At 41.8% G+C, this 12,836-nt stretch overlaps 1 protein-coding gene across 1 annotated transcript in view; it reads right to left on the bottom strand.

Annotated features, from left to right (window-relative positions):
• Positions 1–547: 547 nt before the first annotated feature.
• Positions 548–12,836, bottom strand: part of PDLIM5 (PDZ and LIM domain 5) — a 106,023-nt gene continuing 93,734 nt past the window's right edge. Inside the window, exons 16-20 of the mRNA XM_065633549.1 lie at positions 10,565–10,739; positions 6,214–6,394; positions 5,080–5,200; positions 1,433–1,548; positions 548–792 (exon numbers count right to left, since the gene is read on the bottom strand). Of these exons, the coding sequence (XP_065489621.1) occupies positions 703–792; positions 1,433–1,548; positions 5,080–5,200; positions 6,214–6,394; positions 10,565–10,739 (683 nt within the window). The 3' untranslated portion in view covers positions 548–702. The remainder of the gene's footprint in view (positions 793–1,432; positions 1,549–5,079; positions 5,201–6,213; positions 6,395–10,564; positions 10,740–12,836) is intronic.

The following is a 12,836-nucleotide window of genomic DNA, read 5'->3' as shown; positions in this document are numbered from 1 at the left end:
TTATGTTTTCTTAGAAGTAGCGTCTTCTAAATTATTCCTGTTCACCAGCATAGTCACCACCTCACTAAACTGCTTCCTGAAAATCTCCATCCTTTGCAGACCCATCAGAGATTTTACTGCCAAAGGCACAGGTAGATGTAATTGTGCAGGAGGCTTCATGTATATGAGTATCAGATCAAAATATCAGTTGTTGAGCTAAATAGTCCGTGCAACCTTATCTTTGCTTGGAGTTCCTTTTAATGGACTTTAGCTGCAATACTTCTAGACACACTTTAAAAAACGTCAGCACAATAAAGTGATCTGGATCACTGAAGTCAATCTCCTTCTGTTTCTTGAACAGCAGCAAAACCAAGACTTCTAATATCAGGTATTTATTTTTACAGACGTTTCACTTCTCATACTGAAACAGATATAAGTGTGGTAATAAAATCATGAAACCAATACAGTAATGTGCCAAGTGTAAAGTTAAAGGCACTCTAATTGTTTGGCTTGGGTGCAATTCCAGATTCCTATCTTTTTATGAAGCGAAAACCTAACTGATAAACACTCTAAAAACTAGTGTACAAGCCCCTCCACAAACTTCCACATTTCACTTTCATTCTAGAAAATCATATAAAAATAATTTTAACCAATTCTTGACCATGGACATTTGAACCTTTCTTTCTGCTCAGCACACTTGTTACACAAGATGAGCTCCAAGCATCAGATGTTGATAGAGTGAGCATGTTTCTTGCACAGTGGCTTGTCCTTCTTGGAGAAGAAAGTCTGACCCTCCAAACTGTCACTACATACCTGAAACGGGATAAAAAAAGAAAACATCCCCCAATTCAGACGGATGAATTACACCAAATGTTATTCAGAATGCCAAATCACGGCATTGCACTATGCACAAATATAGTCAAAGAATGAGAATTATTACCTTTTTTCCAGGGATACTCTTTTAGATGTAATGCTAACGGTGGATGTAAGCATAACCTTCCTTTCTCTAAGTCAAAAAGTTCATAACTGGGAGCAGAGTTGGATTCAGCATTTAAAAAAAATTACCCATCATGAGGACTGGAGATTTTTCTTTTTTTTTTTTTTCCTCATGAAATATTAGCAGGTCATACTTTGGCTGCAGTGTTCTTTATATCAGAAGCACTCTTGCTACTTTAGCAACACAGCCCATTCCTGTACGGCCTTCAACGCTTGCTCTGAGGAAGCAAACGCCAAGGGTTAAGTGCTGGGACACGCGGCTGCAACCCAGACCAGCTCCTCCGGACCGGTACCAAAGGCTCACAATAGCAACACATCTTCCAAATAACTGGGAAGGTGCTTTTTGTTTGGGCTCGGAGGACTGAAAGAGGTTGTAGCCGTTAAGTCCCGTATCGGTCAGATTAGAACAAGCACTGCTGCCACGGGTTTGTTTAAAATGTAGAGCAGCTTGACTTACTGAGCATACAAAGCAAGTGTCATGCCAAGTGTGGCCCAGAGCTTCAAGAAACCTGTCTCCAGCTTCAATGGGGAATTCACAGCCATGGCACAGAGTACCGAAGAGGGCATAGTAATCTGCAAACAAGCACAAACAGATTTTAAAGATGAAGCACATGCAGAAAAGTGAGACTGTTCACACAACGAACCTCCTCAGCGAGTAACTAACTCCTGCCTACATTCCAGCACGGTATTTGGCCCACACTGCACCACACGAAATCATGCAACCATTAGGCTTCTCTCCTAAACAGACTCCAGCCGTTTGGATCAAGTCACTGGAGTTTATTACATGGCTCCTTAAAAAACAAAACCAAAAACCACACAAGCAAAAAACAGAGACTTCAGCTAGTATCATTATTGCATTTAACAAAAAGGGTCAGTAGGGCGTCAGGGTGATTATTAGTGACCGGAATCACTGAAGGGTATTTGCACCTTTCGTTTGTAGGCACCAAACTGACTTGGTGGCTCTGGAGGTGTCAGCAAAGCTCCTCCAGCAGTCTCAGAGAGCAGGGACCAAAACCAAAGGCACTGAACTGTTTGTATTCCTCACTGGCTACACAGCTTGCAAAAACAGAGAGCAGGGCAGACTAGCAGGATAAAAGACATGTATAAAGTTGGGTGGGAGGCACTGACACTCCCCCCACATCCCCACGGTCTCAGGGTCTGACACTTGCTTCTCTGTGCATAGGACCATCTCAGGGGCTACAAGTCACCGCAGCCCTCCGCTGCCCACCTGTGCAGACCTCAATGTCACGCCAAGTTGTCTGGTCTTTTCCACTTATTTCAACTCTTTAACACCCCATTCTGAGAGGAAAAGCTATTTTTTTTCCCCCCGCACAGAAGACAACAGCACCAAGGCTATAACATGAGAGAATTTGGCATCAGCATGCTACCATGCTAAATATGTAATGTCACGCAACACCACGTCTTCATAAGATGAACTACAGAGTGACAACCACAATGAAGCTTTGGACTCCATCCTTACTAGTAACACTCTGGCTCTGACAAGGAAATTAGGTGTCAGGGGTTGTTTTCAAGTAGACTTATAAGGAGTGGCAAGCAGGGTACAAGGAGATTTTATTTCTCTACTAGATTTTACAGAACTGCTGACGCTCTAGTGCTTGCTGCAGCAGAGCCAAAGGACACTTTTCACGTGTCAAGCGCAAGGGAAGAGTCCTGGTTTGGTTTAGTAAGGCAGTGTTTTGCATGACGACCTCAAAAAGCATCATCCTAGGAGGCATCTCAGCAGGATGGGGAACGCAATTGCTCTGGAAAAGCAAAGGCTGCCAGTGGCAAGAAACAGCTTCACCGATTGCCTCCATTAATCCATGTACTGGCATGAATTTGCAAGTGTTTAAGCAGAAGACAAGACAATAAAAATGTCAAATGGTAGAACACCTCTGTCCAAAACCCCTGAAGGACACAGTTTCACGACCACACTGCTTCAGCATTTTGCCATTTGATTTCATACAGAATCTTTTAGTGATATTTTCCTGGTGCCAGCAGTTAAAGCCTTTTGTAAGTTAGCCTGTGGTCTGTGTTGATAAGTTTATTGGCTTTTCTTCTGAAGAAAGGGTAATAGATAAGGCAGAATGAAGGGCATCAGCCTTCTTTTGTGTTTGCATTCTTGAGTTGCGATACCACAGAAACCTTCCAAGGCAGACTTCTCATATAGTCGCATATCAATGCTCCCTGCACACGGCATTTTCAAAAGTAGGTTCCTAACTCTGCACTTGAAAAAAAGAGTTCAAAGTTGTAGACATGTGCACTTTTAATTTAATTTTAGCATCAACATCCAAAACCAGAGTGTTTCGCAGATTAAGCCCGCTTAATATTAATAGCTGATGCTGTGATAATTTCAAATGCAGATTTAAAATTAGAACCCTCCGTTGCACTAGGATGAAGGAAAGTTGGCAATGACATTTACTCCTCATTTATTTAAAATTAGTCATAGACTGTTAACTCCAGCTGGACTGAAAGTGTTTGAAGAACGAAAATATCTCAAATTAACATCTAGTTAGAGAGCCAGAGCCATTACAACGTATCACTGCCAATAACACCTCAAAGAATGTGTCTACATTAACTTGTGCTAGCAACATTCCACCTCAGAAACAAACTTTGCGAGAAGTGTAGTATTCTTGACATTTCACCCCAGTGTTTCCTGCTCACAGTATAGAAAAGTGCACATTTCTGCACAAGAGCCGTAACAGTAGCACAAATCAATGCACCGCACAACATACGGGTCATTCGGTGGCAGGAACAAGAATTCAATATTAGCAGAACAAACCCGGTCAGGAGCTTTCCACCCAAAGGGGAATTATCGATTCCTCCAGTACTATTTTTGAATTATCGAATGGTTTCAAGATTAGAGGCTTCAGATTGCTTCAGGATGAAATTTCACCATGTTGTCACACTGGAGGATGCTGCTCATGGATCCACTTCCTCTGCTGCTCCATGAATTCAACAGGAGCAACATGTTACCCTGCTCGTGTCACTGAGTTAGCAATAACCTACTGCGTCCTTTTGTATCTGCCAACACCTCATTAAACCCACTCTGACAGAGAAATTTTGCATAAATTTTGCCTGATTTCCTCACCCTTTCAGTACCTAGCACCTGCTGCGAACAACTGTGGGATCAAACCAGGAGGAAATCTCAGCTCCAAACAGGTCACCAGGATTTCATGCTAAATCTCTTCCTGCTCAATTCACTTCCACCTCTAGTTTAACGACAATGCTCCTTATAGTAGAAGGGAAAACACAGAAAAGGTCCGACTGACGGTTCTAACACAGATGCAAACAGCGTGCAGCATGAAAATAAACCATTTTGATACGCTTTTGTTTCTTTTCCAGTTTGTGGAATTGTTTTACAAATGCTATCTCCTTCCTAGCCCAGAAGGGTACATAGAAAGTTTCAAGCAAACTAGGAAACCAATATAAATAAAAACCGTTCATATTAATTAAAAAAGATACAATTAGCTAGAAGTGCTAAAAACCAAACCAGAAGCCCTCTGAACATCTAAGTCACATCTCTCATGTAATATTGCTCACAAGGCTTTCAAGGGCTATAACCATCTCACTCTATTTTTCCCCTGAAAGCCTGACTTTTTTTTATCCCAAGCTTATGTTCAACAGATGTTATCACTGATCCTGCTAAAAACTTCCTGGGCAGACTGCTTACTCCTGGAAGTTGCCTCCCAGTTGTGAATAAGGCTATTCAGAGCAAAACACATTACTCCGCTGGCATTTGCTTGTTTAGTAAATAAGCAGATTTACACAAAGTCCAGATTATTTTAAAGCCAACCAGAACGCCACCCTAAAACGGACACATACATCTGAAGGCTTAACAGGAGCAACAAGTAAAACTAGTGACAAGAATTCTGCTCCTGCTGAAGCTGATGAAAAAATTCTCACTAACTTCCACTGCGAACTCAAAAGCGTCTACAGCATTTGTTGCTGCTTTGAATTGGCATATAAAAGTTCCATGAATTTGCTGGGACACATCTTCTGAAGTGAAGCTCGAGAAAAAGGAATTATTATTTTTTTTTCCAACCTTGTTAAGCTCTGCTTTCCCACACAGCTGCAGCAAAATTTGGTCGCGTTGCTTCTTACCCGTCTCACAGTAGGGATCACCGTCTTCTAAGTGGAAGACATTATTGCGGATGGGGTTATGACAGGCCACACATACGAAGCAGGAAACGTGCCAAGTTTGTTTCAAAGCATTTATTACTTCCTGCGGGGATTAGAAAAAGTGTTATTAGCACATTATTTTGATGTGATGACTAGGTTGTGGTGACCATGCCTCCACAATTGATTTGTTTCAAGAATACTTTGTTTCCTACTGCTCCTTTGAAAATGGGTTGTGCACACCATTTCTGCCAATGTTAAACTTAATGAGGTGCTTTATTTTATGGTGCATCTCCTTATTTGTCACAAGCAACCTTTCATTTTTTGGAAGGTTCAGCGTGGAGTTGGGCAGATTTACTAACTAATTTGTTCACCTTTTCGGTTTTAATTAGGATCTCACCCGTCACGTTCCCCTGAAATAACAAAAGCAGCATCTCTGACATCTCCTCAAGTCTGGGAAGAGTTAATCGGAAGACATCGCACAGAAAATTACAACTGCTCTGTGGTGTTCTGGAAGACGCTGAAGTGCCAAACGTGAGTCGAGAATTGTGCTGCCAGAGCCCTGCGTGACCCCAGTTACACAAGCGCCCAGACACATTGCTGTCTGCAGCAAAGCAGCGGACTGGCAGCTGCCAGGCTCAAATTAGCAATATTCGTGCCAAGTAGGATAACGTGTCTCTCTATCTACATTGCCATTTGGAATACTGCAGTACTTCACATGTAGCCAACTAGCGTGTTCCCCAGTGCTCAGCTTTGCTAAGGATGATTATTTCCACCCTCACCCCCACGCCCTTTCTGATTTTGTAAAAAGCTGCCAATTAAAAGCATTTTGCTGAAGAAAAATCTAGTAATACGACAGCTACAGAGCAGCCTCTTGAAAACAGGAGCTGAACTTGGAAGAGCCAAGGAAACTACAGCTCCTTTTCTCAGAGAGAATGAAAAGGCTCAACATTAGAAAAGCCAAAGATGTTTTCTATGTGATGGGAGCTGAAAAACTATGTCAGAGTATGTTTGGAAGAACGCAAACTGGGCAAATAAAAGGGAATTTCATTACGGAGAAGCACTGAACACTGTGGTTATTGTTCACACTGAAAACCAGGCCACTTGCTGGTCACTTACCCCAAGGATCTTCCTCTGGCACTTGGAACACTCAGGGGCGAAGAACTTCTCATAGCAGACCTCGCAGTACAGCGCCCCTTTCTCCTCCACGAATCCAATGTAAGCCATGGAGGTTTTGCAATGAGCACAATTAAACTCTTCTGGATGCCACGACTTCCCCAAAGCCACCAGGAAGGGTCCTCTGATCAGAAAGAAGAGATTTCGTCAGCAAATGCCCCTGGGTTGGCTCCTGCAAAAGCTGATCGCAAACGCATACGGCTTCATCCCCCTTTCCTCCTCCAGGCTCTAAGCAAGTGTTACATGTTGACTCTATCTATTCCCCTTGAACTATCTGCCAGAAACACCTGACTACAATAAATACCAATTGTCTTCGCTTCCTTGTGTTTCAGAAATCTTCTTTTAGAACTACATTAAATACAGTGCTGAAGTGGCTGCTAGAGAGAAGAAGGATGTTCCCTACAATCCAAATTATTTCCATCTATCGTAGAGATATTTGACTCAGCGATACGATCAGCCCTCTTTCAGCGTTCACTTGTAAAGAGGCCACGAACGTTCAAACAGACTAGACTCCATTAAGAGCCGATAACATCAGTTTCTTGCAAGACAAAAATTCAGTCGCTGTCCTTACCCAACAAGTTTGTTACAGGATAACCCATCTCTGTAGTTGGGGGATCTTTTGCGGGGGGGGGAGGTGGGTTTGTTTGTTTTGTTTGGGGTTTTTTTTTCCTTCACAAGCTAGTTAAAACAGAATAATTTTCTTCGAATACGGAGCCTCCTCTATAATTTGCAAACACAAAATAATGATACTTTTAATTGCATTTGTCTGGCTAATGCAACAAGGTTAACAGACAAGGTAAACCTTCCCCCCCTTTCTCAGTCAACAAAAAATTCTCAGTTTGTTATTCATAAATCACAAGAACATACCATTTTATCTGTTTTCATCTGAAAACATATTCAGCATGTTAATTTCTCTAATGAACATAATTACTGTAACGAGGTACCTCCAAGGTCCCACCAACACTCAACCTTCCAGAATCTAGGTTTCAGGTGAACTTTGTGTTTCAAGTTCACCAGATTTCCCTTTTTTGCAAGAAAATGAATATGCCATTCTTTCAGTAATGCATCACTTTTTAATGATCTAATACTTCACTAAAAAAAAAAAAAGCAAGCTACTAATATCACCATCCTGTTGCTAAACATTTTTTCAGAAATTGAATAAGCTACAAGAATTCTTTTCTGCAGAATAAGATTTTCACATGAACAAAGGAACAGCAGTAGAGAAGAAGAAACCTTAACATTTGCTTCCATGGTTATACTGACTCTAAGATGGGAATATAAACAGGCAGGGGACACAGGGCAACTTCATTGAGAGTAGGAGTAATTACTTCCATTTCTCTTCTACATTTTCTCTGGAAATGCTACATATTTTCAAAAGGATGAGAAGTCAAAGATAATCACAGAATCATTTCAGTTGGAAGAGACCCTCAGGATCATCAAGTTCAACCATAACCCAACTCCAGCACTAAACCATGTCCCTAAGAACCTCGTCTAAATGCCTTTTCAACCCCTCCAGGGATGGTGACTCCACCACCGCCCTGGGCAGCCCGTTCCAATGCCCGACAGCCCTTTTAGTGAAGAATTTTTTCCTAATATCCATTTAGGACAACTCGCACACTTTCAGAGATGACGAACCTATTTAATCCATAAGAGTTTCTTCTATTTGCCCCCGATTATTGGAGAGAAAGCAGCGAAAAACTGCTGGAGAGCAGCTCATAGCCCTTTAAGGAGGGAGCCGGGGTCAAGCTCAGCTCCCAGCGGACGCCTGAGCAGCGCAAACACCGACCTAACCCGATACCCTCCTGCCGCTCTACAAGCACCTTTTTACATCAATGCCCTTTCGGTTATGTACTGATCAAACAATACAAGCCCTCATGTGCAACAAAGCGCTCTCAGTGCGCCGTGTTAGCACGGGCTAATTTAACAGATTCATTAACAAGGGGCTGACACCCAAGAGGCTCTCCCAGCTCCAGGCAGGATTGGGTTTCTGGCCCCCCGCTCCCGTTAGCTCTGCAATGGAAAGCAAGTCCACCAGCGACGGGAGGGGAAGGAATTTTTACAACATCTGCCGCATTTAAGCTCTCCAGAGTTTACAGCTCTGACATGTTGAGATTAGCCATGCAGGACAGCACGTGGGAACCCAAACGGATGGGGAACAGCCCGAGAGCGCATCCACCAAGTTTCTTTCCCAAAGTCCCCAGCCAGCTGCGGCCGTGCCCTGCACAATGTCTCCGAGGTGTTCCATTAGCGGGCTGGCTCCCTGCGCACGCACGGCCAGAAGAACGCTTTCTAAACACAATTTTACTTTTAATCGGGGCCGTAGTTTAAACATGTCAAGCTGACGCTGCAGCTTAATGATACCAGCAACTTAAAAGCCGCCCCAGCGCACGTGGAAGAAAGAAAAAGAAAATAAACACCTGCCATGGAAAAGACACTAAAACATGATATTCAGAACTTGGAGGTGTTCTTGGTCTCTGCATACTTTTTTCAATCGAAATGATAGCTTCCAGTAATGAAAGGTATTTATTTGCTGGATTAATTGGAAAAGGAGATCGAGTCCCAATTTGAGTAAGGGCGCTGCACGCCCAGGCTCACACAACCTAATGGGAAGCAGCTAGGGCATAAAACGCTAGGAAGATGGGTGTCAATGGCTTCCTCCTTCCTTCCCCTTTCAAACCAAGACAAAAACAAAGAAAAAACCCCACAACAATAAAAAAAATCCTACATGCCTCTGTCAACTAGGACATATTTTTAAAGGTGGTGGTAAAAAAACGTGTTCCTTCCATCCAGAGATATGGGATGATTCAACTGGCTACAGTTGGCTATGAATGCACCTCTATCTCAGGCTACTTTGACATGCTACCCATTTATGAACAAATTTCTGACATTGCCATCTAGACTACGTAAACCAAACTCACAGATGGAGGCAAAAAGTACTATTTTTTTTTCATTTTAAAAGGGATTCTGACGTATTTACTAAAGTATTTATAGAATCTTAGGGCCCAAAGGATCATCAGGTACATAAATTGAGCAGCCACCTAAAATATCTGGGTTCTGCATGTAGCAATGATACATTGGCAAATTGGAAGGAGAAGTAAGTAATGCACAGGGAGTATAATTGCAATTTCACCATCTTTACACTTGTAACTAAATATAACTTCATCAGTATGGTCATGATGTATCCACTGTATACTGATAATCCGGCTTCTCATGTGGCTTTTATTACGATAGCAAGCCAGAACTGAAATTTGGTGGTAGAGAGATCAAAAGGATTTGCACATCTGCTAAAAAGGCCAATCACTTTACAGTTAACCATACTGCAGTCTGCATTCTGGGAAGTTTCTTTTCCTCCTGACTTGAAAATGCCATAGTATGCAGTTTCTGTATAGGAGATGCTGAAGGGAAGCAAGAAATTTAGTTTTCCTCCAGCTTTGATTCTTTTAGACATGGCAAGAAAAGCTTACTTAATGAAGCTTTGGAAAAAACTGGAATCTTCAGACAATCACTGTATTAATAATTAAAGATATATTAAAAAGTTATAAGATGTCTCTAAGAAATGGTTTTGGCTCAACCAGCCATGGTTATTCTATGCCTGAGTGTAAAGTAACCAACTCCACAATGCGTTTTGGCTTCAAAACAGATGTACAATGCCATGTCACTTGATCCTACTCCTACCTTTTCGTAAGTAATGCTACCACTAAGGGCATGATCTGTAATTATGCTAAAACTTGAATTCAAGATGCCATTGCAGTCTTTCAGATCCACTGTATGCTGCGAACGTGAGGCATATTTGGCATCGATTAATAAACGCCAGCTAATTCTCAAGTGAAACAATGCTTGCTTTTAATAACTGAGGTGGCATTTAACATATGAAGAAATATAAGGATTTAAACACCGCCGGCAAATTACAAAGGAGTTAGACTTGGGTATCAGTTACTATTCATGAAGAGGTGTCACTTACAATGGGTGACAATGGCTTAAGTACTGTCAAGTAGGGCTTCACGCTTTCTCCTCATGCATCCACTAAGGAGCAAAGTTTGTTCCACAGACCCACACAGTCCCCTACTTAGAGGGCCAGCAGCTCATCTTCTTTTTAATGGTGATCAAAGGGGCAAAGTGGGGAGTAGGAGCAAGTGATTTAAGGGCCAAGAGGAGAGGCTGCTGCTCAGGAGTGGGAACACTTGTGATAGGCTGACAGCTGGATTTAACCCCATTCACCACGACTCTTGGGGCCCGGCCATCCAGGCAGGTTTTTTTACGCAGCGAAGAGGATACCCAGCGAACAGATACCAACCTGATGACTTGGTTACAGTGCGCACACATGGGAGTGCGCTTTCCTGCTGGAATATGCTCTGCCCTCTGAACCAACGTGTCTTGCTCATTTAGCTGGGGTGCTGTCGCAGGTTTTTCGCTCGGGGCAGTTGTTCCGGGTGGTTTAACACTGTTTGATGTCCATCCACTGGCAGGGGCTGGGGAAAGAGCGCCAAAAGCATTTAGAAGAGCGTCTTTCAGTACCAAGTAAATTATCTTGAAATACAAGCAACCAGCAACATTTGCCTAACGTCTTTGTCCACTGTGTACCTGCCTGCTTAAAGGAACAAACTAAAAAGCACTTGTTTTCCCCTCCTCCCCTAGCAAGTAAGTCCCATCTGTTTTATGAAATGTCTGTGAAATAACACAAAATGGTTTTGGCTAACTTCTAGCAGACAAATTTCAACATACTGGAGAAGTTCGGCGAAAGAACATACAACCTGTGAAGGCATTATTTTGCTTTAGATACAAAAGCTGAAGCCAAGAATATCAGTGTATGACCAGAGATGGGAGCATATGACATACATACTCAAAACATTTTACGGTGAGTGCAATAGATCATACATCATTACTAACAGATTAAACAAGAGCACACATTCCATACGGCATGTACAGGAACCTAAAATACAGTACTGTATAAGGAAAACCTATTTCTAAATTGAATTTAAACACTGGTCTAGATCACTAGATACTGCCAATCTGAAGAACTCCAAAGGTCACATTCACATCCTCTTTATAACAGTTGTGACACAAATAAAAACCTGATGTTTTCGGAAATGTATACATCCACAGACTTCCATTCGTGCTTAGACTTTCAGAGTCATAGAACAGACATAAGCTTTCGCGGAGTACGAAAAATCCATTTACAAAAATGAAAGGCACAGATGATACTGTTGCCAAGGGTAATGAAGAAACAAACAGTCCTCTGCTTTTCTTTCTCCTCTATTGATACACATACTTTGGTAACAAACGAGCTACAGCAACCCGAGTTTATGGGAGCAGTTATTCCCGTCAAGTGGAGAATTCTTTTTCCAAGTACGCTAAAAAACCCCCCGCATTTCCATAGCCTTTTGTTTGTAACCACAGGCAAGAGAAACTGTGAGTGTTTTACTTGGTGTCCTGGCTTTAGTGCAGCCGGACTAAACCTTGTAAATCAAAAAGCGAAAATAAGACGTGAGTGGAAGGTCAAAGAGAAACAACCGAGCGATGACAGAGACATCAGACAATGGAGGATGATGCTTCTCTTGCAAGGATCCAGCTCTCCAACACAAGGCCCGGGCATCGATACCTAGCTTTGCAAAAAAATTAGTTTAATCTTTGTGCTAGTCTTCCTCTCTCATCTTTCATACCATCTTCCAGGGAAAAGATGAAGAATTGTTTATCATTATCTCCCTTAAGGTAACACCCGTCAGCCTCCGCCCTACAGAAAAGTTGTAAATACCTTCCAGGTAAAATATCGCACTCCCTGCTCAAATGGAAGTGGCGTACTAATTAACAGAGAAGATAAATTTAAGTGACAGTGAATGCACAGAAAATTTAACAGAAATGCAAATCCCTCATTATTTACAGAAGTAAGATCGCCACACACTACACAATTTAATACATTTGAACATTACAGTGAACTCGAGTTAACAAACCACCCCCCCTCTACTCATGTGTATTTGTAGGCTAAGGCGACACAGCTGGAAGAGAAATCCTTTTTAACACCAATACTTCTGTACTATAATTATGCTCGGTATTAATCCACAGATACGAGCTCAATACCTACTTTTGCTTACTCGTGCTCTGTATGAAGAAGCAATACAGCCATACACCTTTTTTTGTCTAAATGGTTGGTTCATCAAATTTTCTCCAATCAGGTCATTTCAAGACTGACATATATTTGGATCCTTTCCAGTATCTGAAGTAGCAAAAAGTATACCAGTTCATCAGTGGTGTTTGTTTGTTTGTTTTAAATGCAAGACTGTTGGTTATGTATAATGTATGATTAATTAGTTTACAATATATTGAAAAAAGTAACATTTTGATTCTAGAAACATTCAGCATTCCTGAGTAGAAAGCATTTAGGAATAGACGCACTCGATCTTGCACAAGTCACTCTGCTACTGTAGTTCATTTTAGATTTTAAATGCCTGCTAAACTGAAAACATAGGAACAGATGAAAATTGCAAAGGTGGCAGAAAAGCTTTGAAGACATTAACAAAAGTGGTTTTGATGAATAGCACTTTCCTCCTCTGTCATCACACATGGCTTTC

The sequence above is a fragment of the Caloenas nicobarica genome, chromosome 4 (genome assembly GCF_036013445.1).
Source record: "Caloenas nicobarica isolate bCalNic1 chromosome 4, bCalNic1.hap1, whole genome shotgun sequence".
NCBI classification, from domain to species: domain Eukaryota; kingdom Metazoa; phylum Chordata; class Aves; order Columbiformes; family Columbidae; genus Caloenas; species Caloenas nicobarica.
The sequence above is the reverse complement of the archived record's forward strand: the minus strand, read 5'-3'. Positions and strand labels throughout refer to the sequence as shown.